This window comes from Papilio polytes, unplaced genomic scaffold, assembly GCF_000836215.1.
Source record: "Papilio polytes unplaced genomic scaffold, Ppol_1.0 DF824169.1, whole genome shotgun sequence".
In the NCBI taxonomy this organism is placed as follows: domain Eukaryota; kingdom Metazoa; phylum Arthropoda; class Insecta; order Lepidoptera; family Papilionidae; genus Papilio; species Papilio polytes.
Window position 1 is genome coordinate 1725158 of NW_013525035.1, and position 27878 is coordinate 1753035.

The 27878-nt window shown below is 37.1% G+C and overlaps 2 protein-coding genes across 4 annotated transcripts in view; one reads left to right on the forward strand and one right to left on the reverse strand.

Annotated features, from left to right (window-relative positions):
- The window catches only part of LOC106111450 (dihydropyrimidinase), a 34803-nt gene extending 28233 nt beyond the window's left edge, over nt 1-6570 (forward strand). For both annotated transcript variants that reach the window (XM_013293556.1, XM_013293554.1), the window contains exons 5-14: nt 22-222; nt 665-811; nt 1394-1520; nt 2361-2469; nt 2677-2825; nt 3151-3338; nt 3924-4008; nt 4359-4529; nt 4989-5108; nt 5574-6570. In XM_013293556.1, the coding sequence (XP_013149010.1) occupies nt 22-222; nt 665-811; nt 1394-1520; nt 2361-2469; nt 2677-2825; nt 3151-3338; nt 3924-4008; nt 4359-4529; nt 4989-5108; nt 5574-5653 (1377 nt within the window). In that variant the 3' untranslated portion in view covers nt 5654-6570. The remainder of the gene's footprint in view (nt 1-21; nt 223-664; nt 812-1393; nt 1521-2360; nt 2470-2676; nt 2826-3150; nt 3339-3923; nt 4009-4358; nt 4530-4988; nt 5109-5573) is intronic.
- A 2783-nt stretch (nt 6571-9353) lies between these two features.
- The window catches only part of LOC106111393 (protein pangolin, isoforms A/H/I/S), a 123658-nt gene continuing 105133 nt past the window's right edge, over nt 9354-27878 (reverse strand). Inside the window, exons 5-12 of one of the 2 annotated variants that reach the window (XM_013293459.1) lie at nt 23849-23972; nt 22749-22842; nt 21980-22075; nt 21681-21791; nt 16696-16900; nt 15372-15525; nt 13963-14032; nt 9354-11563 (exon numbers count right to left, since the gene is read on the reverse strand). In XM_013293459.1, coding sequence (XP_013148913.1) covers nt 11134-11563; nt 13963-14032; nt 15372-15525; nt 16696-16900; nt 21681-21791; nt 21980-22075; nt 22749-22842; nt 23849-23972 — 1284 coding nt within the window. In that variant the 3' untranslated portion in view covers nt 9354-11133. Of the gene's footprint in view, nt 11564-13962; nt 14033-15371; nt 15526-16097; nt 16264-16695; nt 16901-21680; nt 21792-21979; nt 22076-22748; nt 22843-23848; nt 23973-27878 lie in introns of both variants that reach the window. The other variant, XM_013293458.1, reaches the window with a different exon arrangement.

Sequence of the window (27878 nt, forward strand, 5' to 3'; positions counted from 1 at the left end):
ACTCAAATCTCTAAATCCCAGGTGTGCTGTGACTACGCGCTGCACGTGGGCGTGACCTGGTGGTCTCCCAGCGTCGCCAAGGAGATGCAGCAGCTGTGCTCCGAGGAGTATGGCATCAACTCCTTCAAGATGTTCATGGCGTACAGAGACACCTGGATGCTGGATGACTACCATTTGTACATCGCTATGGAAACCTGCAAGCAGTTAGGAGCATTGCCTATGGTATTAAAAAAATCACAATAATGTTAAAATTGCGTGGTGTGGTACAATTTAAAGTAAGATGGATGGATGTTTGTTAGTACAGATGTAAAGAAAAGTCTGGAAGAACACAGTATATATACTTTTTTTTTTAATCTACACGGAGACAGTCGCGACCAAAATCCATCTTAGTCGTAAATGTCTATCGAATTGTTTCTTTCCAATTGAAACTGTGTATTTTTGTACAATCTTTTTCTACTTATTAGTATACTAATTTTAACAGCAACCTTATATGGAAACTATTTGTATAAGATGCGAGAGTGCTAGGAACTAAATAGAACATAATCTCTGCCTACCTCCTTGGGTTATGCGCTTGAGGTATTCTTGCTTACACCATAGTACACTGTTTCCATGTGTGCCTGCCTCCTTGGGGCACAGAGTTAGTTATTTTCACTTATGTTTCCAGGTGCACGCCGAGAATGGGCATATAATAGCTCGTAACACGGAGAAGCTGCTGGCTGCGGGGAAGACGGACCCTGAGGGCCACGAGCTGTCCCGCGACGAGGAGGTGGAGGCTGAGGCAGTTAATAGAGCCTGCGTCATCGCTAATCAGGTATTTAAAGAATTTTTACTCTTAGGGCCTGTCCCACCACTAGCTGATAAAGGCTCAGATAGCTTAAAAATGACGTTACTGTCAGATAAGGGAACAAAATCCGATATTTCATCACATATTTTACACGTTAGATTGTTATCACACAATTTACAATTTGGTGGGACAGGCCCTTAGTGATTATTTACTTAAGGCCGTTACAGTTGGATTGGACCAGTAATACCACGTAAATTGGGAGAAATTCAAAAATGGTTTTAGAATAATTTATAGTCTATATGCTCTTTCAGACTCTATTCTACATTTATTTAAAATTTTAGCAACACCCTTTTAGCCGTTTAGGGAACTAACAAACATCCATCCATCCAAACTTTCGTATTTACAATATTACTAGCGTTAGCCCGCGATGTCGTCCGTGCAGAAATAAGCAAGTAGTCTGCGTTCCAGACTATCCTCTACATTTATGCCAAATTTCGTCGAAATCCAACCGTTAAGGCTACAAACTAACAAATATCCATCCATCTAAACTTTAGCAATTATAACATTAGTAAGAAAAAACGTTTATAAATGTATATTTACTATTTTCAGGCCAACAGTCCTCTGTACATAGTGCACATGATGTCCCGCAGCGCGGTGCGGGCGCTGGCGGCCGCGCGCCCCAGGCAGAAACAGCCTGTGTATGGAGAAACACTCGCCGCTACTATCGGCACTGATGGTATGTTTAATATTGCTAATACACATTTACCAGACTTTCTACTCTCTCTCTCTCTCTCTCTCTCTCACTCACACACACACACTCTCCCTCTCTCTCTCTCTCACTCTCTATCTCGCCTGTATCTCATATGGTAATAATGTGAGCTTTTCTTTACAATTTCTTCCACTTCCATCTAACAGTGGTAGTGCCCGCTTTAACATCTTCGCACGAATGGGCCGGCTCGCCCTCAGTAATACCACGACCACACAGAAAACAGGCGTGAAGTGGAAGCAATTCCGCGTTTCGTCTGATGAGTGTGGTGCCGGAGGCCTAACTTTAGTCCCTTTTCCTTTTCACCCTTTTCTTAAGGGGAAAGGATGGGAGGGAAAAGTGGATTTGACGGTGGAGGAGACACATAGGAAGGGGGAATGTCCTCTTTATGTGCGTCTCCTCCTCCGTCAATTAGGGTAGGCAACGCATCTGCAATTGCGGATGTTTATGGGCAGCGGTCGCTTTCCATTTCGGTGGATTTAGGTGGCCGCTTGCTCGTTTGTCAACTCGTATTATAAAAAAAAAAAAAATGACATCCTGCTCCAAAATTTGGCACTAGCACATGTCTTTTAGTATGTTCCCTTGTACATTTTGTCAAAATGTAAAACGGTAAAACCGTTGAAATTTTTTCATAGAAACTGTTTGAAAAGGATTAATGTAGATTTTAGGAACAGCTTAGAAACTACGGCCTTAAAGTTGCCTCTGCAGGTCCATAGATTGTGTATTTTGTTGGCTTGAAAGTCCTACAACGCAGTAATTAACATTTTAGAGTTATTTATAATGTCGTTGATTGGCAATGTTATTTTGTAGGATCGCATTGCCGCAACGCGTGTTTCCGTCACGCGGCGGGCCACGTGATGTCCCCTCCCCTGCGCTCTGACCCTGACACTCCGCAAGCGTTGCTAGAAGCCCTCGCAGAGTGAGTATTGACGCAAGAAATTCAGATATCTATATTACATATCTTCATTTTTTCATAACAATTTTATATGGAAGGGGGCGCTAATTTTATAGTCAGCGCCTGTACATTTGATAATAGCAAGATCATTTTCTGTGTAACATGTTATTGCCGCAATAAATCTTACAGGCGAGAAGAGGCAGGAATTATAACAAATATTCTATATTCCAGTGACTGCGTGCAGCTGATCGGTAGCGACAACTGCACTTTCCACGAGAAGGACAAGGCTAAGGGTGAAGGCAACTTCTCCAAGATCCCCAACGGTGTGAACGGCGTAGAGGACCGCATGGCGATACTGTGGCAAAAGGGAGTCAACACTGGTATGTAATTTCTTTATGTTTTTAAATGCTTGATTTGAGAATATCAAAAAGGAGGAAATTTCTCTATAGTATAGTTTTGATACATGAAAATTATGTCCATAATATTTTTTTTCTATTTATACTAACATAAGATCTTTATACATAACATGCATTTAACACTAACATTTTTTATTTCGTATTTAAAGTCACAAAAAGCTACTATTACATAAAGCCTCAATATTATCATATAACTTTAATAAGCATAACCTCAAAGCCCTGGCAACGCATTTACACTTTAATATTTCCATTACTTTTTTACCTAATCTTAAAAAAACCCTTCCATCAGGTATAATGGACCCGTGCCGCTTCGTGTCAGTATCAAGTGCGACGGCGGCGCGCGTCTTCAACCTGTGGCCGCGCAAGGGCCGCGTGTGCGTCGGCGCGGACGCGGACCTCGTGGTCTGGGACCCGCGTCTGCAGCGCACCATCTCCGCAGCATCGCACGCGCATGCTGTCGACTTTAACATCTTTGAGGTATCGATATCGTAGCACAACAGCACATGTCCCATCACTACAGCTGTCAATGTCAGTGTTATAAGGCAAAGAGTAAAAAATATATAGAGTATGCATAGTTGTCACTTGAATTGAAATATTTTTATCTTACTAACGCCATCTATTGATAGATCCTCAAAACTACATGTGACTATTTAAATTAATTTCCAATAGATGTCATTAAAAAAACATTTAAATGTATTTTATTTTCGGTCACTCTGAGGTTAATTTTATATCAAACAAGCTGTTCTTTGCGACTTCGCCCGCGTTAAATTAAAAAAAAAAAAAAAAACAAAAACATAGCCTATTACTCAGTGATAACATAGTTTTTATAATAGATCAAGAATTTTTGAATTGGGTTCAGTAGTTTTTGACTTACTTCAATACGTACAAAAATACAAGTATTTCCTCAATTTTAGTAAAGAAATGTCTTTGAAATAAACGCGCTATTTGGCGATAATTGGTAGACTGAATATCAGGAATTATGTTACTTGGATAGGCCTATGTGGAATAGTGGATAGATAGCTGATGCCGATGAACATTACATAACGTTGTTGTACATTTCAGGGTCAGAACGTGGTGGGCAGTCCTCAATACGTGGTGGTGAACGGCCGCGTCTGTCTCGACGACGGAGACCTCAGGGTTGTTGAAGGTAAAATGCCTTATTAGTACAATTTTATGTGTGCAGTAACTATATTTTTGAAGTGTTTACTTGTGAATGTTTGTTTTAACGCGATTTTTATACTAAATAGCTTATTTTATACAAAAAACACCAATTTAAATAATTACAAACTGATTGAAGAACTATCTCTAAAGTCTGTTTCTAAAAATCGTGCCTTTTAAAATATCACGGAAAAATCATACATAAATAAGTAGCCTATGTGTTCTTTTAAACTATGTTCTATATCTGTGAAAAATTTTATCGAAATGCATTATCCTGTTCTGGAGATATCTCCTAACAAACATAACATTTCTAATATTAGTAAATTGAAATATTTTCAGGTTTCGGTAAATTCTTGAAGACGCCAGTGATGAGCCCGTACGTGTTCGGAGGCGAAGCGCCCCGCGCGGGCTCCGCCTCGCCGCGCGCGACCTCGCCCGCCCCCGCCCCCGCGCCGCACTCCCCCGCACCCCCGCCCAGGGTCACCAACGGCACCCCCACACCCACCACTGGTAAGTTTTGTAACTTATATAACCATTTGTAAGAAAAAATAATTCTTGTATTATATGAAACTAGCTGTTGCTCTCAACTTTGCACGCGTCAAATTAATAAATTATAATGGTGCAAGAAATTGGTCCAGTATTTTTTGAATATCTCAAACATACAAATCTTTCATCTTTATAATATTAGCAAAGATATAGATTACTGTACTAAAGTATGGTAACCTTACGAAAATACACAAATATTGAAAAGCCCTATATCGAAGTATTTTGATTCAATGTTTTATTATCTAAACATTTTTTTCTTGTAAGCGCTGTGTACCTGTCATCTGTGTTTTCCTAATTTTATTATTTACATATTTAATTCCACTCTAATTGAACACGCAATTAGTGTATCTGTTCAATAAATAAAAATCTTAATGTGTAAGCGGATAAGATATTTGAATATAAGTATACATTGACTGTCCGCAGAGCTGATGCTGAGCAAGCAGCTGGAGTCGGCGCTGTCCTCGGGCTGCAGCACGCCCACTGGCCGCAAGATGCGCGAGCCAGGCCAGCGCGACCTGCAGAACTCCACCTTCTCCATCAGCAGTCAGTACTCACTCCTAATATTAGTAGAATTTAACTACTTTCCAGTACCTACCCTACCCTACTTTCCAGTCAAAGTCCTATTCAAATCCGTGCAAAGGATTTACAAACAAACTCTGATTTGACTAGTTAAAATTTTAATATTTACTAATTCACTATAAGTACTGCAAATAGATCACCGATTAAATGGATGTAGCTGTTGCTCGCGACTTCGTCCGCGTTTAATACAAAATAGTAAAAAACGTGACGTTACTCACTAATACTGTGGTTTAATAAAGGTCGTATATACCATAGCTTTTTAATAAAGGAAATTTTTAAAACCAACCCAGTAGTTTTTGAGTTATTCCAATGTGTACAAAATACAAATATTTCCTCTTAACAATATTAGTATAGATTTTGAAGTACATTTTTTATATAATAAAAATCTAGTAATTTCATTTAAAAAGCAATAAATTTAAAAAATTTCAGAGGAGCTGGAAGGAGCAGAGACGAAGACATCAGTGCGTGTGCGCAACCCGCCCGGCGGCAAGTCCTCCGGCCTCTGGTAAAGACCGGTCTGTACCGGCCTAGTCCGGACCAGTCTGTACCAGTGTAATATGGTCCGGTCTGTACCGGTGTATTCCGGTCCGGTCTGTACCAGTGTAGTCCGGTCCGGTCTGTACCGGTTTCGGTCTGCAGCTTACGGCTTTAGCTTGTGAAAAAATGTCTCGGATGTGTCTTATTTTATTATTTATTTTAAGAAACAGAAATGATGAATGGAAAATTATGTTTATTGATTTTAATATATTTAATTATAATTTAATTGACGTATATTTAATTTTGAAAGCATTTTTTCATAAACGCAAGCATATTTTTAGTTCGTGCTTGTTGCGAACATACTCTGTTATTTACCAACACAAATCTTTATTAAATCTGTCAAAATGTTATCTTATTTTCATACTTATTTGAACACAATAGGGTTTATTTTTGCTTTTACTTTTGATAGATTTGATGAGGCTTTATGTTATCTCTTTGTTAGACTGCTTATTAAATAGTGCATGACATTTTAATCGTTTCATTATTAATATTTATTCGGTTTCATAGACTGATTTTGTAAGGATTATAGTTAAAAATTGACTTTTTGTATCTCAGGATAGAATATAGAAAATTGTGTTTTTTTTTCATCAGAATGTGATGTCAAATGGAACCAATGTTTTCTATGTTAGAGTTTTTTATATTGTAGGCTTTATTGAAATAGAGAATTTACACAATAATATTGGTAATTCTATTGCAAGTATATTTAGTTTTAGTTTTCTAGTGATTGCAGAAATTGTTTTTTCTTGTTGATTATTACACTTTTAATAGTTAGAAATAGTTTAACTTTGCATCTCAAGTTTCCTTATTCATGTTGTAAAAGATAGTGAAGATAGAATTTACCTTTTGTAATTTTTTACACAAACGGGGAATAAGCCATAAGTTAAAAAAACAATAAAAGTATTTCGTGACAAAGCAGGATTGTATTTTATCTGCATTTATTGCTGCACATTTTTTAATCTGTGGCTTCGTTTGTCAAATCGCTGGAGTGTTAGTGATGTGTATTCTCTGAAAATATCGATATTATTAAAGTAAATAAATCGATATAAATTTCTTCATTGTTAAAAAACGCCAAAGAGTAACTCATAAAATATAGATTTTATACGTTAAATTTAAATTTTCAAACGTAAATTTCTGTAATTTGACACAATTTGAATCTAAATGTTTTGAGCACCATTGTTTTAGTGTTTTTTTTTTTATTATGATTGTTCATTTTTAATCGTGAAATAATAAAATACGTTGAAATCTCAACACATTCAGAGCATTTTATTAATTATGCATTTTAAAATAAGCATTTCATTTAGTTTTAAACTCGCACTTAAAAAACTCAAATATGATAATTTTTGTATTTTTCATTGATTTATTATTTATTTATAATAATGACGCCTAATTGTTTATTCAATGAATATTTTGTAAAACGTTAATTTCAATGTTCGTGCATGTGACTAGAAATATTCAAAAATATTAAAATTTTCGAAATAATTCAATGACTTGTACTAGTTCTAATTGATGTAGAAATCCCAGTACAAATGTCGTATAACTCACTTGTATCACAATTTTACAATATTTTACACAATTACTTAACGTGTATTTACTTTATTATGCATTGTCACAAAATAAACAATGTAATCCATAAAAGGTGTTTTATTTTTCCTTGTGTAAATTACGCTACCGAAATAATCTCGGCAGTGTAAATTTTAGTGGACTTGACTATTTTTTATATGGGAGGTGTTTTTCTAAATTATCTTTTCGCTCATCTTTCATATATTAAAGTAATTTTAACATGTTACATATCTCTTTAAAGGTAGCAACGAACTGTTAATAAGTTTGCTAACGGATAAGAGAAGGTCCTGTCTCCTGAAACACAGTTGCATAATTAGTTCAGGACACAGAATCACGATGAATTTTGTGAAAATGTCCAATAGAGAATTTGTTTCCTGCTAATTAACTCGAAAAATTACTTGTACATGTTTAAAAATATCTAATTCTTATAGAAGTGTCTTGTTTCACTTATTCATAGAGTAACATGAGATAGTATGTTCCATCAAGTGTTGGGGTTAAGAAAAAAGAAATGAAAATCCAGAAGACAATTTTAAGTTGTTTATTAAAATAATATTCCTTCAACTGAACACAAAGTTATGGGTTCAGACCTAATAATTGAGTTTTCTAATTTGACAAAATTTTCCCTACAAAAAAAACATAACCGGCCCAACGCCGCCTGTCTGTCTTAACAATAAAAACAACCTATAAAATCTATCAACATAAAAGACCTTTCAGAGGTATTAGGTATCGAAAATACCCTTATTTTTTTTACAGTTAAATTTGGCACTGAAATATGCTATATTACTGTCCATCCTTTAAATCCCTGAATGTAGTTCCAGATGGTTTTGGCACGTGGGGTTTTGATTGTTAAAAAAAAATACAAAAAAAAATCTTCTCGATTTGAAAGCAAAATAATACGATTTTATAATTTCTATTAATTCAGAAATAGTCCTTAAGTTATTTTTTACAATTTATATGTACTTCAAAAACTATACAATACCCATATGAATAAATATTGCACAGGTTTTTTATATATTCTTGCAAAATCATGCCAACGATCGGAGTCATAGAGATTTAAAAACTTCGTCAAATGATTCAATTATTTTTTTCCGATAAAAATTAAATTTTTCAAATCACGAAAAGCACAATCAGTAGTTCGATATTGCATTTAACAACGTTAAAAATCTTAATAATAACAATAAAAAAAATAGTAATTAACAAAAAATGTTGCATTGGACAAAAACAAACCATCCGAGAACGTATCGTGCGTTAATTTTTTATTATAATAATAAATGCAATAATTATTTTTTAATACCAAAAACTGTTCTAAATCGTGAGTTTATTTACAACGCGGTCTTTAATAACTGTAATAATGCGTTTGAATTCTGATTTTTTTATATTTTGAGTCAGTATTCAACTAATATTTTTTTCTTTAAAATTCTTTTTTTATATAGCAATAATGTATAATATAAGTAGAATAGTACACTTATTATCTAATATGACACAGTTAAATTAAAAACCTACATTTTATACATTTACACCGCTCTAGTGTGTACTTACACATATACAGGGTGTGTCGGAAACTGCCTTTTGGAATTTTCTAATTACACAAAACGTAAAAAATCGTTTTTTCCTTATAAATGATAAAATCATTGACACATAAACATAAAAATTCCATTTACAACATTGTTTAGGTCAATATTAAATCGTAATTGTATTTTTCAAGTCATAATAAATCATAAAAAATAAGTAGATTTCTTGTTAACAATTTTTTTTTTCTATAATTGTCGTTACATTTCAATATTGCAAATTGTAGAATACTCAAAAAAATGCTTTAAAACTTTAAGAGACTTTTTCTTGAATAAAAGAGACCTTTATTTCCAGTAAATAATCTAGAAAAATGTTAACATCATAGAAATACATTAATCAAATTGCATAATTGTAACAGAAATACTGTTAACAAGTAATTTTTATACCAAAACTATTATAAGCAAAAGTTCTAGAAATAAATTAAATCACCTCCACTATTTTCTTGTTACTTTTTTCTTAAAAGCAACCAAAAAATAAAAAAAAACTCAAATTTTCAAATCATTGAATTAAAAAACCATTAAAAATAAAACAAAACATATTCTCTTGTTTAAGAAAAAATCTTTTCAAAAAATTCCAAAAGGCAATTCCTGTAACACATTTTTTTAAATATTTATTTGACTCATGCAACACCATCTATAACTATTCCTACGACAGTCTAACAATTCCGCACAACGGAAAAAAACAGCTTTTGGGTCGGATTATTTTACACAAGTTTGACCCAAAGAGGTTATTTAAAAAAAAATTAAACACTACGTGGAACATGGTGCGAGCCGTTTTGTGTAACAGTACACATATTGCTATCTCTTTCATTTTCTTTGACAAAATAGAGACAGCAATATGCATCTTTAAGTCGAATTCTACAGTATGTTCAGAAAATTAAAAATTTCAAGAGAGCAATAAAAGGCGAATTACATAGCCTTTTTATATACGGCAATATTGGTTTTATAAGATTTTTTTAGTGCTTTTAATTTTTTTTATTTTAATATCTGTGGTATGTTATTGTCTAATGATTATGTACGAAGGTTGTTAATTATTGAACCTTTTTAAATAACATTTAAACCCAAATTCCACTGCATAGGCATTTACATATTTGAAATTTTGTGAGGATATAATTCTTAGAATAGTAGATATTTTTGTATTTGTGTTTTAACATTAAGTACCCAGTTTTAAAGTTATTAGATAAAGGCAAATAATTAACAAACTTGATAACATAGATATGCAATCTATAGATGGAGTGTGTATCAGGAGTATATTTTTGAAAAAAAAAATTATTTAGGAAATATCCCAATTTTTTTTGGAATTTCTTCAAAGGAGTACTTTATAGGCTTTTTCTTTATTTTAGTGTTTCAATATTTATAGATTATATATCTATGGTTTTAATATGAATGGGTCTTTAAGTTACAGGATGTTCAAAAATTAAATCCACTTTTATATTTCAACGACATAGATTAACAGTTTTAGAGTTAAAAGTTATTTTATGTTATTTATGTAGTTCTAATATAACTGTTAAACTATAACGTTAAATATTAACCGGTCGAAGTATGGCGATGTGACTAGTCGTTGTAAAAACCGTTTAATACGACATCGGGTATTATCGGTTATAGCGACTGTTAAATACGAAATTATTGAACTTCCAACGATGTTGCACTATCCAGTTTTTACTATATTTCAATGTAATTGTGGATCTGAGATCATGATTGACTGGATTTTGAGATAAAATGTATCTTATAGTGTAGTGAATGTGTTTTAGATATTTTTTTTAAAGTTTTATTTCACAGTTTTACGTAAGTTACATATTAAGTTTTCATGTACATTGCATTCGTATGGCATTCGGAAATATCGCACACATGGTGAATGTTTAGGCCATCTAAAACGTTCAAGAAAGAAAAAATCTATGGTATTTTATAGAACTGTTCAAGAAATAATAAATGTACACAAAATGTCGATATTCCCGTATGACATTCAAGAAAACCCGTGTTATTTAGCACCTGATGAAACAATATTAATGCGAAATCACAATATCCTTGAATTACTGTACATTTGCTGATACCGCGTCTTGTCACAACCTACACAACGTTCTTGCACTCGCCGCTAGATGGCGCTGTTCGCAAACGGATTGTTACTTCACAACTGTGGAACACTTGTACACAAGATTGAGAACTAACAATTCATATTTGGATATAAGTTGCAAGTGGCGCCGCCTAGCGGCAGTCAGCAGTAAGCAGTGGGCAGAAGCCCTGTCAGCACTCGGCAGTCAGTGTCACTATCACTGTCAGCACTGCAGTCGGTGCTGTCGGTGCTGTCGGTGCTGTCGCAGACCGCACTACGATACTGAGATGACCTCATGTGAGGGCCGTGTCTGCGCGGCGCGCGGCCACGACTGTGAGGTGAGCTGTCCAACAGACAGCGGGTTGTTGGCGTCGCGAGGGTTGGTACCGACTGGATGTCGCGGCGTGGGGTGCGCGGGGTGCGCAGGGTGAGGGTGCGGGGCGTGCGCGGGGTGCGCGGGGTCTGGCGCGGGCGACGCCAGCGAGGAGAGTGCGCTGAGCCCGCCAGGACTGGACGCGGATGTGGGGGGAGTGTCGGGTTCCGCGTCACTACTCGCGTCTGACAACTCCTCCAGCTTCACATCCTCATCGGAGCAAGGCGAGAGCGCGCCCCCCACGCCCCCCACGCCCGCCGCGCCCCCCGCGCCCAGCCCCCCGCCCGCCGCCGCTAGCGCCTCCATATAACGAACGCACTTTTTCTTCCGCCTGAAAATATCGTAAAGAAAGTTACTAGTTGAAGTAAAAGCAATCGGAAGAAATTGCAACTATTAGTCGAACAAACTTAACCAATATCCTCTACTATACTTATATTGTACCATATACGGGTGTATAAAATCAAATAAATAAAGTTACATTATATATTGGATGGATTGGATTGGTCATTTTATGATTCTCAAAATGCGACCACTTTGATTCGAGTTTTATCGTGATAGGAATTCTGTTTCTTTCGAACAGTTATAATTGTAACCAAAAAAGTTTAAACACCTATATCAAGAATTGAAATAAAAAATAATTATGTAACTTCCTAATCTCTATTCATTCTTACCTTATCCGTCCAGGTGCATTATGAATTCTCTTGATTTAAAAAAAAAGTCAAAGACACACACTAACGTCCTTTTTAAAAATGTACAAATGTTAAATCGACATGCTTAAAACATTACGGGTATTTAATAAAAAAAAAAACAGATTTACTACAACAATGAAGGCCACACAAAACATCAGAAACATGCGACGCTAAAAAACTCAAAAGAATTCTGAAGAAACAAAAAATATCGAAATACGAAAATTAAAATTCAAACATCGAAAAAAAGCACAACATTCTAACTTATTCAAAGCAGATTATTTTTGACTATTTTCAACAAAAAAAAAAAAACTCAAAAACAATAACGACAAATATTCTTGCGAATATAGTTAGGATGCGACCTACCAACAAAACAACATAGAAAAATATGTGGAATAAAACCAATCTAGTTTAAATTTTCTTAATAATTTTGTCAGTTACAAATTTTAGAACTATATTTCTCGTTCCTTGTAATCCACAAGAATTTAAAAAGTTCGACCTAAGTTTTGAACCGAGAATCAGTGCCCAGGGCGCTGGACAGAAATGGACGCGAAAATCAACAAAGACAGTCGCAAGACCGTTAACCCCCTCTTTTTAATTTAAAAAGGCCTAACCCCCCTTATTACGATAAAAAGCGCTCAGAACGCTAGTAACGCTAAAATCGATATTGGGAGTAAACTTATGTTTAAAAACAAAAAAAATCGAAAACATGCAATCAAAATATTAAAAAAATCACAAAAAAAACGTTAAACGTCAACTAGCAACGACAAAAACAGTTAAACTGAGAATACTGTACAATTGTCTACCATGCTACGTAACTGACCGTACTTCCTTCGGCGTAGGACCGGCACTAGAGGTTAACGTATGTAGGCTCCTGCGCAGGGCTGCCCACCAGACTAGCTGCGGGCAGCGGCGCCTCCGGCCGCAGCAGCCCTAGCCCGCCCGACACCATCACGCTACTTGACTCGGGACTACCATACCGTACAGTGCAAGTGGATATTCAGCCAGAGAGACCAGTAATGAAGATGATGGAAGTTAAAATATATAAGAAAATGAAATAAACGACAGATGAAATCAAAGTTATTTAAAATTATGGTTATGTCGAAATTAGAGAAAGCATCAATTAGTTAAGATGACAATCAAATGAAGCCATTCAAGAAAGGATAACAAAAAAAATAGTACATCCAATAAAAGTAAGAGAAATGTCAAGGGAAAGAAAATATCGAAAATAATTCGACATTTAATAGCATTTAGAAGATTGTAGCAAAGTAAGGTTTCACGATTAGGGTAAGAACAAACATAAAATTATAAACGAAATAGGATCAAAAAATATTCGAGTCAAGTGGTGTTTGATGTATAGTTTAAATGCGATCGTAATTCGAGTAAAGTTTTAATGTTACCAATAGTGCCAGTCATCCAGCATTGATCCGTGAGAAGCGGCAATCATGAGTGGAAAAAAACATTTCGATAAGTATAAACATCGTAATAAATATTCTCTGGTCGTGTCCCAAAAAAAGCGAGCGAAATTCAGAAAATGTGTCAAGATTTTTTTGAAAGTTTTCTTCGACAAATGATTGCCTTTCCTCAGTAGATCTGAATTGCCGATTGTCTATTGCCTATTATTTTACTACCACACTTTGTCTACTTTCAAAAAAATCTATTCCGTGTGCTGTCTACATCGTATCAAACTTATTTCTTTGTGAAAAGACACATTTTCTGAATTATTTTTTTTGCTGCTTCGCCGTACACGAATCCTATTTGACCAGACTCGTATTGTTTAAACCGAAACATATTAAAATTATGAGTAACATAAAACACAACAAATACTACAGATTTTTTTGAATTACAATAAAAAACTAATAAAGAAAAAAAAAAGACGACTGGGCTTCTTTTGCCATATGTGAAGACGAAAAGATAAGCCAAGTCTTTCCACATAGAAACAATATCATTTTTGAAACGACTAACGATTTATAGAAAAAACCTTTTTTGAAAATTTTTTAACATGTTGAAGCGAAAAAATCATAAAAAATTTGTAAGTACCCACCTGCAAGGTTTGCACCATTGGTTCTGTTGGTCGAGGCCGTACCTCGCCCGGCATTTCTTCAAATTATTTCCTGGAAGTGGCACAGGAAGTCTGTTAGAACACGTCGCTAATACATTCACAAGTCGGCAAACTTCTACTAGATTGTTACTTTATTATCATTAAATATGGATATTTAATAGCAAATTAAAACTTTAACGGCAAATTAACGGTTCCACCGTGTGATGTGGGAAGTTGACTTTCTAAAAATAATGTTAATTAAATCTGGTTCGAAAAGCTGCTTTATCAAATCAAATGGTCTTTACTCTGATCGTTTAGCAAAAATAAATTTACTTCAAATCAAGTTCGAAGCGCCTTAAAAATAATACGTCTAATCTACCACTACGAACAAGCAAACATGCAACAAACAACTACAAACACGTTAGTATCATGCTGGATAAGGGAAAGGGAGAAATAAAAGGGAACAACGGAAAAACATTGGTTTTAAAAAATAGCTCACTACTCGCTTTTGCTATCAAAATGTGCTAACTACGTCATACGTAAAAACAAAACAGTCACAATTAAACATGACGCTTTTAAGCAAATTGAAGCAGAATAGGTTCTCCGGAATCAAAATAAATATGTAGTTTGGCCAGTATCATTGTAATCCGCAGAAGCATTGCAGCTCGTATCTGTGCGGGCGCGCTCGCCGCCGCCGCTCTCCTACGCCCTCGCGTCCTCACCTCCTCATGCATACAATATGTCTACACCTTTGCATAGTTCAATATCTCAAGAAGGCTGTCCCAGCCCGCACAGAGCTACCTCCCTGCGAAGCAATTACTCTGGACTTCAAATATTGACGCATGGCTGCGAGCCCGGACTGGTGGCCGCCGGCGGAGCGGAGCGGAACAACAAAAACCGGGACAACCTTCGAAGGAGTGCCACATACTCAGGGTGATTCTCGGTATATATATTTATATAGCGTTGTAATTACAGTAACAAAAAATGTATATAATAAATAAATAAATGCGATAAATAGTATATAAAATAAGTAATGCTGATATGTCTACAACCTGGACCCCTTCAACCATTATACATTCGGCAGTAACTACGTATGGTTGGCATCAAGTTCAAAGTAATTGAACTCTCTCGGGCCTCGGGACAGGGGAGGGGAGCGGGGCAAGGGGAGGGGAGGCGGGTGAGGAAGCAGCAAACGTCTCGGAGTTAATCCTTCATTAATTGACCTCATTTTTAAATGAGACGAAGCGCGTGTGGCGCGTTCGTTGAGACGTCCGCTGATCGGACCACGTGTCGGACTTCTGAGGTGGTGAGTGTGCAGCCGACGAGACCGTGGTCCTCGCTGCGGGAGAGGACTCGGGGACGTGGAGGGGGCAGTGCGGAGCGAAGGACGGCGACGGAGCGAAAGGCAGTACCTCCATCGGTTGTCTCCTGTTTTCGTTTCCTCTTCTTGCCCCTTTGCGTATTAGCCCTAGACGACCAATCGGGATAGAGTTGCATGTGCAGCTGGCGTTCCCGACGCGCCAGCTCGTAATACTTGGCTTGCTCCTCCCGGCCGAGTGCGTGCCACTGTACCGTCAACGGCCAGCGAATATGGAAAGAAAAGATAAATGCACTTCGACGCGGCCCAAGCGGCTCGTCGTCCTATCCTGGTGCTAGAAAAACAGCCCGCTATACGCGTCCCCGCGGCAATTTTGATCCTAACCGGAATGAGAATGGCCAATTATGTTCCTCCCAGAACCTATTCTGCGGTAGAACGACGCGCCTAGACACAGAACAAACCAATGTTTCCAGGGTGAGGTGAGTGCGGTCACTCGACGTCTACAGTACAGTACACAACACGCAACAGCCGGCCGGCCGCTTTTCTAGCACGGCCCCGGGCGCACGACGGTGCACACGTACACACGCACACACGCACACTCATACGATACGGGGACGGCTCGGGTCGGCTCGGGTCGGGTCGGGTCGGGTCGGAACGGAGTCGTCGGAGTGACGCAAGCGGGCGTTAGTAGTGTTAGAGGAGCTCGCCGCCGGCGGGACTCGGCGGGACTCGCGGGACGGGAGGGGGAGGTGAAGCGAGTGTACACAAGCGTCGACGTGACCCAGCCCCTTCACAGGTTACAGTTCCTAAGGTCCAATACCTCCCAATTCAGCGGGACCTCGGTCCTTTTTCCGCTTTTTCTTTTTGGAACCGTAACCGTAGTTGTCCCTGGCGCTCCACCCGGGGTATAGCTGCATATGGAGCTGTCTCTCTTGCCGCGCTTTCTCATAGTACTTTGCCTGCTCCTCGCGACTCAACGAATGCCACTGCGTATCGACACGGGTACACCACATTACGGGCGTGCCGCGCCGCTCGCGGCCGCCCAACGCGCGCCGTTGGACGCTCGCGAGCGGCCGCTCCGGCACACTTGCTACTCTTGTGAGGAATGTCGCGTCGCCGGCCCGCCGCCAGTTGCGCCGTCTTTATTATTCAATGCATCTAGTTCGATGTGCGACTCGGCGCCGGCTCGGCCGTGGCGCGGCATTGTCTCGCTGCCGATTTGTTAACTCGATGCCTCGCGACTCGTATTCCTTACAAGATTAACAATGACAACACCGGTTCTATACGGAACAAAACACAGAGTCAAGGGTGAATTTTATTCAATTAAATCGTTTGATTGGAATACTAAATGGCCAGTTTGTAATGAATTTAAAATTAAAAGTTAACATTGACATAAGTGGTTTTGGAATGGGACTCACCCGTCTGCCGAGGATCTGGTTGATGGCGGCGGACTCCTTGAGCGTGCACTCAGCGACGACTTTGGCGCGCATCTCCTTCATGTAGAGCATGAAAGCGTTAAGCGGCTTCTTGATGTGCGGTTTCTTGTTCTGCTCCTTGCTGTTACCGCCCGCCTCGCTCGCCTTCTCCCCGGAGCCCCCGCTGCTGCTCTTCTCCGCTTGAGACCTGGAACCACCATATTAGCTTCATAACTTTTTGGTTTTAAAACTATTAGCCACTTACAGACAAGGTAGCTTGATTACTTCTGTATAATTAGTGACGGAATATAGAGCTACATAAAATGCTACGATAAAAAATGATGTGCATTAAGATATCGATGTATCAAGTATTATCGGTGTCGATATCGATATGTTAATAGTGGTAGGTGTTAACGACACGCAGCCGCGACAGGCGACGGCGACGCGACGGGTGACAGTAAACAAGCGCGCGTCCGGTTGGAAATAGACGCGGCGTTTCCGGCGATGGTCCGAGGCAGACGCACGGCCGCGGATACAAACGGACATAAGGACGAACTTTAACTGTAGACGTCTGTTAAACGACTAACGGACTAAGGAAGTCTTTAAAAAACCGTCAACAAGAGTAGATGTGACGTATATGGAGGTCAGGAGGAGAGAGGAATTGTTATTTTTTTTTCATAGAAAACTAGAAGTGTGGGCTTTTCAATACTTTAAAAATTGGTTGTAACTACAGATAGTTTTCTATATTCGACCTTGAGACATGGATAACTGGCAAGCAGTGAATCATTTCATTGCTCTGACGGATGTCTGGCCACTGACCTACTGCCACAAGACAGTTAACGTAGTTGAATTTTATTAACAAATTGTTACATCGTAATTTACATAACGTTTTAAACAATAGGGCCTTACCCTAAAAATAAGACTGTTTCAAATACGTTACAAAAATCATTTTATTCCATTCCGATGTTAGAATTTATAAATTAGATCTTTAAATATATAAAAAAAACTATTTAAAATAAATCTCTCTTCAACACTTGTAATTAATTTAAAAGCCAGTGTGAAAGAGACGTAAATATTAAACACAAGTTAATCATCGATGACAAGAAAACATCGACTAAATTATAATCGTTAACAAAAAAATGCGACACAAGCTTGTTGAAGCAAATAAAAAGCAAAAGGAATCTTGAACATAGTTTTTAAAATATACCGTACAAGAGCAACCAAATTAATAATCACAATGTTTGAAAAACAAACGAAACATGTGAAAAACGACTTCCTGTCTGTGATGTACGCATCCGAAATAGAACCTATAAAATATATTGTCAGAGATATATGTACAGTCAGCTGCACAAATATGTATAGACTAGCTTTCACCCGCGGCTCTGTCCACGTTGATGTAAAAAAAAAACAAAAGCATGTCTATGGTTTATTCCAGAATATACTCTAAACAAATGCCAAATTCCATCATGATCCCATCAACGATTTAGGCGGTAAACTCTATCGAACATTTATCCATCTAAATTTTCGCATTTCTATTGTTGCTAAGATTAACAAAACTAGATGCAATTTCAAAAATAAATATGAACATAGTCATAGACATAAGCATACGAACAGATACGTGTATCCCATTTTATTCAAATTGAAGGCGTAAATGAGTTATGCAGCTTTGTAATTGTTTTCATATTTATGAAGCTGACTGTACCCATATGGTTATACGTCTAATATAGACTTTTATTCAGTAAATTAGTTCGAGGAACGTTTGGAACGGTCGAATATACGACTTCCTTAATGCGCGAAGGCGAGTCGGTTTAAAAATGGGTAAAAGGTTAAAAAGAAACGAGAGAAACGAAAATCCCGAGCACAATGCGCATACGCTCCAAATGAGGTATTCAGAGGCGCGGGCGCGGTAATTATGTGTGGGGTAACATCGCACACAAAACTGTAAATGTGATAACATTAATATAAAGTTTGGATGGATGCATGTTTGTTAAAATGTATCTCCAAAAAGTGTTTACACATCTTTATAAATACAAAAAAGCAGTCTGGAAGAACACGGCACATACTTAATAAGTTTATTTTTAATTTCGCACAGAAAAAGTCGCAAATAAGAGCTAGAATATACACATTATTAAAAATTTAAGACACAGACATTATTTGTTGTCTATTCAATTTATACATTTTATTGACAAAATTAATATAACAATGTTTAAAGATAGAGCAAGAAAATATTTTCATGTCATGTATCTTTTTTTAATTATGCTTATTCGTATATGAAAGGTAACATTAATTTATAAATATATCGTAAAAGCTTTTAATCGAAAGGCATGCGTTACATCATTTGCATAATCTTCAGTTTTTGTTTTATTCGTGATGTGTCACATAAAAAATCTTTTATCTTATTGGGAATCTGTGCGCTGGCGCTTGTGTCCGCGACTGTACCTTACAAGCCCGTTACGAGGCGTCTCATATATCATCTTAATTAAATTTCTCCTCAAGCAGCCTTATTTACATGATTGTACCTGGACTTTTATGTTCATGAATGTACTGCCCCAGTGTTCGCGACTTTGAGTATTTAGTAGTCTTTTAAATAGTTGTGCTGATAACAAATTTAAGTCTCAAGTTAGTTTAAGTTAAAAGAAGATATAGTTAAGATATATTACCCTTTTATATTGCTTTAACTATCTTTAAGTACCAATGAATACTTTCATTGTAATATTTATTAAACAAATGTATTACTGAGTGTAATTTTAACTATACTATTTAGTCACCTAGGACATTATTTTACAAACATTAAAATAAGGCTCTTATTAAGACATTAAAATGAAACACAAAAAAATCAAATAAGCTCTGTAAATTCTGTACTGAATTATGCAGTAAAAGACTCCCTTAGTTAAATTTCACTCTGTAAGTTACAGAAAGATATATCTCATAGTGGAATAAACAAAATACAATAAAACAAACCGCTGCAAGTGTGACCACACAACGCAGCGATTTTATATTTTTGACTGATGCAACTTGTACGAAACGACGACGCGTTGAAAGGTGTAAGATTACAGATTCCTTTCTGCATTTCCAGTTAAACACATCCTCTTTGGTAACACGCTCCTCGGATCATGGGGTAATTGCTTACAAATTAAATACATACAATGTGAAGGTTTCTGTTTAAATGTTGAACAATCACATTGTAGAATACAGTGCTTTGTTTTTATTTTGTATACTGACTATAAAACGTTTTATTTTGTCTATGGTATTAAGTTCTACACTCATTATTACACATTCAAATCTAAAATTAGCCTAAAACGGTTTATTGTCCAACATAATAGAAGCAGTAAAATGAATAAAGTGAAAACAATTTTTTTATAATACCCCTAATACGATTTTCGAAAACGCATCTGTCAATCCGAGACTAGGGGTGGTGGGCTTATCTTCAATCTTGCGATAAGCGGGGGTCGGCTGAGTTTATCCGTGTAATATTCATGCGATAAGATCGCGCAATGATACGTTACTAGGGCGTATGTCACAATGGTGTTTATGCTAATTTCACACGAGGACAGAACAGTGATTACAGTACGACAGTACTGCTATTGTTTAAAAGAACAATACAAAGACTGTACAGAGTAGTTAAATAACAATCAAATGCAATTTATAAGCACTAAAATTTTGACTTTTAAACGATAGGTATTGCGTTTCGAATATACATTTGTAAAGTGATGAAGTACTGGACTGTCTACTATTATGTATACATGTTTTACCCGCGTGTGAAAGTCACCGTGCGTTGATTTCTATCGTTCCGTTTGAACTGAACGTTGTAATTAGGCGTTGTGATACTGCGTGCGCACGCGCCTCTCGTTTGCGCTGTTATTAATGGCGAATGGCTGGAATCTGCGACGTGCCACGGAAATAGGTACAAAATGGCAACGACGCACGTCACTTTATGGACGTGACGTGACGGGTGGGACACAGCTGGATATCGACAGTCTCGATTACTTGTAATATTTTTATTACAAGTAATAAATATATCATGGATTGATTATGAAGTCTTAACACGAATGGATAAGATACGAAATGAGTACATTAGACGAAGTTTGAGTGTAGCCCCAGTGGTAGAGAAGGTAACGAATAAAAGGTTAGCATGGTATGGGCATGTAATGAGGAGGGATGAATCGCATATTACAAGGAGAACGTTAGTTATGAGTGTGGAAGGGCACACCGGTAGAGATAGATCTAGAAAGAGATGGATGATTGCGTGAAAGGTGACATGATCAAAAAGGGAGTGATGACTGAGATGACGTACGATTGAGTTATTTGGAGGACAAAAATCTAGATGATGATGATTGGTAATGAAGTTTTAAGATAATAAACATCATCATCAGTAAGGTGAAGACGTCTAGGCCATTTAAGCACGCTTGTTGGCTTCACAATGTCTTCCTTCACCTTCCATGTTTTTTGTCTAAGTGTTACAACATTTAAACTATTGTCGACATGGTACTGATTTTCTTTTCCACACACGTGTTTAAGGAGAGCACCCGGATACTTCATACGGTATACAAATAGGTAACAAACGGCAATACAGTGTTACAGCATATTCACAAATGCACAGAATGTCCTCAGATCGACTTCAAACGCATCGTGATCGACGTGATAAACTCCGTGAGAACTAACCTCTACGTTTCTGAGAACTTATTTGATTCTAATAAATATGACGTCATGCAACGTGACCTTAGAGGTCAACAAGTAATTTCTAAGTATCAACAATAGTTTTACAGAAGTAGTAACGGTATTCCCCTTGATAAATTTGTACCCGGTACCGGATTAATGTAAATACATGCTTTGATAAAACTTAATGTCAACTAAAAGTGCTTCAAAATCAAGAATGATTATTACTGAGAATATTATGGAAAAAAATTGACTAATTTTGATCATTTGGATATAACATAGAGAGGTTAAGAAATAGTGACTTATAAAATATAAAATTTGAGTTGTCTTACCTCGCATGATGAGAGAAGAGATCAACCTTGGAGGGCGGTGCAGGTACCAGGGCTGGACTCAAGCCGAGCCCCAGCCCGCCGCCAAGTGTCGGAGAGAACCGGTATAATTCACTGCACAAAAGAAAACGTTACATAAACATGTAAACACAAATCACTAAGACGTACAGTTGACAAAATAAAAAATCAATAATTTCTTCTTTGAAACAAACATTTAACTTTGATTTAAAAATTCATAGACTCGCAGATTGCTTTTCTTTTTCTGTCACATTTTTAAAATATCAAACATTTATAATACTAACCTAGATAGACTAGAACTGCTGATTGGCAGGGAGGTGGGGTAAGGGCTCCGGAAGCCGCTAGCCGCCGAAGATATGGGGTACATGCTCGGAGTATGCCTAGTAAGGAAATTAAAAACATTATACATAGAATTTAAAAATTATATACACGAGTACATCAAGGTATAATGCGATCCACGTTCGTAGACATGTACAGTGCAGTACATTTGTGAAATAAAAAGCTACGGTACAAATTGGCACACTTGTGTTACCCTCGCACGTAAGCGCACTACATGAGACAGACGAAAAGGGTCACATCTTATAAGGATCTAAGTGTAACTCTTTTCGTCGACAAGCGCTCGTTCCATTCTCCACAGAAACAATGCATTTTAAGTCATACAAGATGTTTTAAGTCGCACATTTTCTTACGTTTATCGAAGCGGATACTTGAATGGCTCAATTTAACGTGTCCTAATTGTTTTGATACATCCTTTAATGAGTTTAAAAATAACTTTGACGTCATCGATCTAAATCATTAAGTCTGTACGTCAATACTTCACATTACTTAAGTAATTGTAACATTTTTTTTTATTCCTGATTATATACATGAGTTTGTTTTTTCTTAAACAACTGAAATTACCTACATTATTTAGTCAAATGACTATCTTGTCTTTAATTACAAAATGCGATGCATGACGTAATTTCGTCGCTTGATTTTTTTGCATTAATTCCCTAAATTTCTTCCATTAAACTAATAACAAGTACCTTAACATAGATAAGTAACTATACTCACCATGAGGCGGCTACCTGCGACATCTCCGGGCTGAGCATGGGGTAGGGGTAGGTGCCCCCCGGAAAGGGGTACATGGGCGTCCGCGCTAACCCCGCTGTTGGGATAACACAACTCTGTTACTATTTATTTAATTACTGCGACCAATACTAATAGAGTAACATGCTTCGGTAAACCTAATTTACTTGCAACGAGACTGGTTTTTAACAAAACATGAAAAAACAAAGTTACCTTAAAGGTAAGACTAACGTTACAGGGTGTCATGTATCATGTTCAGCGAATTTCATGAATTTATAACTTGTTACGGGGAAATAAGCGAGCAACAAGCTGATTGAGACGAATGTTACAGCTCGTAACATTAGACCGTTACGTCGGTTAATAAATTAATGCTCTTTAGTTCTGTGCTCTTTATCTATTATTTAAATCGATTAATTGGTCATAAAAATGTTAATACGTTATCGGTTATAACTTAACAATACTTAAGCATCTGAGAAGAAATTAAAAATTTCCATAATTAAATCACATATTCAAAGAAATTGTAACTTGAGATAAAGTTCCGTTATAAAGGCTTTATGGATTTTAATGTATAAAGACGTGTTCAATGATTCACAGTGTGATACACGCGGTGACCACAATATTGACGTGAAATTAATATGCTTATTGAAATATTGAAGCTCAGTCTAGTCTTGTTTGTCCATTAGTTGTTGTTCGTGAATTTGTCCACGGGAATTTAGACTATAGTATAAGTAGCCTATGTTACTCAGCGATAACCTAGCTTTTTAATGGTGAATTGTCTAAATCTGACCCAATAGTTTATGAGGTATTTTAGTACATACAAAAATTCTTAAATACAACTCTTTCCTCTTTATATAGATTGATTATACGTACTAAATTTAGTATTTAAATGTTTACATCATATTTTAGTTCAGTTTTGTGTTTATAATCTGAAGGTTGATTTTAAAGCATAATTATTGACACTTGTTTTTTTAAAGGAAGTAAATACTATATCAAATGTTTCTTAATTAAGTTTTTCTACTTAGGACTAAAATGAGTATTCGATACTTTGTACGATTTTGTTAATGTTTGTGAAAATGTTAACTCACCCAGTTTGGAGTCTAACTGGTAGGGTGGGGGGATACCCATATGCGCGGGGGGCGGCTGCCCTAGGTCTCCCGCTGGACAGAACAGGGAGAGCCCTCCTCCGGCAGGGAGCCCCATCTTGCTTGCCTGCAACAATACAAACATTAATATTTACAACTAATATTTTATACAAAATAACCTAATTCTTGACATTTGTTTTAAAAACAAAGAAAAAAACTAATACAGCTTTTGAAGCTTTCAAACAGTAGAAACATGTTTAGTTTTGAACTAAAATAATATTTAAAAAAGTCAGTATGAAGTGTTTGCAATTCACAATAAACGAAAGTGTTGCGAATTTCACTCACCGCTAAACATTGCAGTTGAAAAACCCTTTCCGTAAATGTGAAAAAGTTCAAACAAAAACAAACCGAAAAAGTCAACCGGGTCAAAAACAAAAAGAACTCTCATAGAAATATAGCGTGGCGCGAACAAAAACCCCGCCGGTCGGTCTATGGGAAGACGACGCGTCATTAGCAAGTAAATTGGCGGGCGCCCGTATAAATTTCGTCCTACCCTCCGTCGCCCAATTATGCAAAATGGCGTCCGACGAGTGGCATTCAGGCGCGCGCTTCCGACCCCGAGTGTCTTACCTCTAATTAAACTGGGACTTCTTTTCAGCACTTTATTATGCGAAATAAACGACAGGATCGCGCGACACGTAGGCTAAATTAATTGTGGCTTCAGCGTCGAGACCCGAAAGCCCGACGGCCTGCTCGCCTCGCCGTCCTTTTTGTCTCATATCTTATTGTTTCAACAATGCTCTTCCTACACAAACTAACTCGATAGAAATTCATCAACCATTCAAGGATTTCGAATTATAATTTTTTTGAGGCAAATTGAGAGAACACCCTGTTGACCTCAACAAATCAAAGAAATGTGAAACTAAAATTGATAATAGAAGTTAAATGATTTTTTGTTGATAATTTATTGAATACTTAAAAATATTTTAGTGGATAAACTTAAACATTATGAAATCGTAAAACAAAATGAACCATTAACCAAAAAACCAGTTACTAAAAACCCTTATCACTAGCAGTCATTTAAAACCAAAAGCGTTGACAATTCCTCCAGCGCTCGTTCGCATTCGAAGAGCAGGAACCGCTTATTAAGACGAATAATTACCACGAACAAAGGATCCCCACTAATTAATAATAAAACACGAACAAACAAAGCCCACCATTCACGCTCGGGACAGCTCGAAAAAAATATAAATAAAAAGAGAATAAAAAATACCGAAACGGTGGTCGAAAAACCTCGACATGCGAGGACGAACAAAAAGAGGCTAGACAATGATGACAGTCGAGACGCATAATGCGGGACCCGAGCGCGTTCTTAATTTAAAAATATTTCCATAATAAGATTTGTCTATGGCGCGACCGGCCACAGACAAAAGACGGCAAGCTGCCTTTGTTCAAATAAAGTTTAATAATTTCGAGAAAAAGTAATATTGCATTATCGCGGCGTCGATGTGGGAGTATAGCTATTAGCTAAACAACTTTACTCGTTAAAACTTGTATTTTTTAAATTAGTAGATCCCGTCGCCTTTTCAGCTCGGCGTATACATTGAGGTCCCTAATGAAGGCCAGGTGGAGTGGCCGGCTATTGAAGGAGTCGTGGAGAGGGTAGTTATTGAAACCGCATGAAAGCGCCGCGTGACGTCACCGCCACTCAAGCGACAAGCCCCAGTCGCTAATTGGAACTCGCGGCGGTAGGACGCGAGAAATGTTGCCTCAATCGACTAATACTTCAAAATTGAATAGGTTTGTTAACGAGCGGCCGGTGAATGTAGCGAATGGAGTCGAGTGCTTGGTTAGCATTCGTTACGTACCTATATTTTTTCTCCATTCAAAAAAAGACAAGCTCTTCCATGCAATTCCATCATTTGTGTGCAAATGTATGAGTTGCAAAGAATCTAAATCTTTTCTCAATTTATCATGACAGTAATAACCAAGTTTTAAATACTAGTGAAGCAGAAAATGTGTTTTTCAGAGATATATTTATATTTATTTCAAAAGATTGACTTAAATAAGATCTACTTTACTTTTCTAGAACAACATGTCTTTATTCCCAATATTCCGAGTAACTGTACACATAATTGGCACAGTAAAACGACGAGCATCGGGCACGAAATTTGGTTGGGAAATGAAATTGGCGAATTTCTCGAGACTAACCGCTCTAAGCACACTCACACAAGCACAAAGTAACTACACCCCTTTGGTTCGCCAATACGAGCGAAGTAGGGCGTAATATCTTGAGAGTTCGCCCCCGGAGTTGTGGGCGTGGAGTGATGCTGCGTTGCCATGACGACCATGTATAGGGGAGAGTGTACACGTGCTTGTGGCGGTGTGAGTACAGGGAGGTTCCCGCATGTGTGTGGGTTAGTCTGCGACCTTGGAACTTCCAGTCTAGCTCTAGAAATGCAGTTCCTTTTACACAAGAGTCTCATGATACACCTGACCTTGTAATACCTTTATTTTTCTAGCAAGTTCATATTAAAACAAAGATGATGTAAATGGAGTAACAATGGAGGTATATTGTTCTTCTAGTGGTTTGTTTGATCGCTACAATAGTTTGTAAGTCATTAAAATTCTTTACGCAGCAATTGTTATAAAATGTAAGATATTTAGAGAGGCAATCCAGTTAGAAAGCATATTGTTAAAACTAGGTTCAAGTCCTCTTCTTCGCTAGAATTCTTCATTAATTCGTGCGTATTGTTTTGCGTAACAATAACGTAGAAACAAGAGAAAAACAAATATTACATTTGTAAGTGAAGATTTAACTACGCGATATGAAACTTTAATAAGAGTTCTAGTTATCCAAGTACGTTAATTATAAATGCTCGCTGAATTGGCGGTGTATTCAACAAATCAGTCCGCCCTCCTCGGGGTTATTCCGGATCATTTCTTACCAATTTCCGTTATTGGTCCTGCGAGTCGGATACGAGCACCGGAACCTTATAACGAGGAAAATGCTTTTGTTAACGTTATATTTATTAGTGGCGAAGACAGAAACATTATTTATGAGGACCGAAATATGAAACTAGAGGTACCAAGAGGATTTAAAAAAATTGCTTTATAGATATTTTCTATTGTCACCATTCTAAAGATAGATTAGTTAAATTCACTGAAACAAAATTATATTTTTTAAATCTGTAATAAAAAGTTCAATCAAACAAACTTCTACTTGTAGCGTACATTTTTCGTTAAAGCTTCAATGTAAACAAACTTAGAGCACAACGAAATGGATTTTGCGGAAAAATCTAATCCTTAAAAACGAGAGGGTGGAATATTCAAATTGACGAATATCGAGAGGTTCCGAGGGAGGGAGGTTGTTGACCTTTTTCCGGAGGCTGTGTGCACTGGTGTGCGTGAGTTTAGAAATAGGTCTTATGGAAGATTCACGTTGAAATTTATACAAATAACGTTAAATCGAGTAAAATGTATTATCAAGTTAAATCAGAGTAATTTTCACGATGTTTCAGATGAAGTTTATAATAGTATATTTTATTGTATTAGCGTTTCAGTCTTTTGTCAGATATTAGGTTAAACAAAACTCTAAAAAAAATAGCTGTTTATATTTTATCAGTAATTTCCATCTAATTTAAATTGTATCCTGTAGGTTGAGAGGTTTAGTCCGTGTGGCGGCAAGGGTACGGCAATGTTTTGGCCGTGACAGGGCGGGGGCGGGCGGCGTTGGGGTATGAGCGCCGAACCGCTGCAAGCATTTACGGTTTTTACCGGCTTATGTTGTTGATTCGATTTTTCCTTTATAAAACCGTTTACACATGTGAATTATTAAATTTATCTTCTAACAATCTTGTTTGATTATTAATTAAAATAAATTACTACTTTCTAATGGTGACTTACCTTGAACTAGGTCCGCAAGATATGACAATAAAATCCTTACAAATGTGTTCACAAGTTAAGGACATGTAATAAGGAGAATTATACTAAAATAACAAACAGAAATAAACTATCCTGCGGCTTAATACTC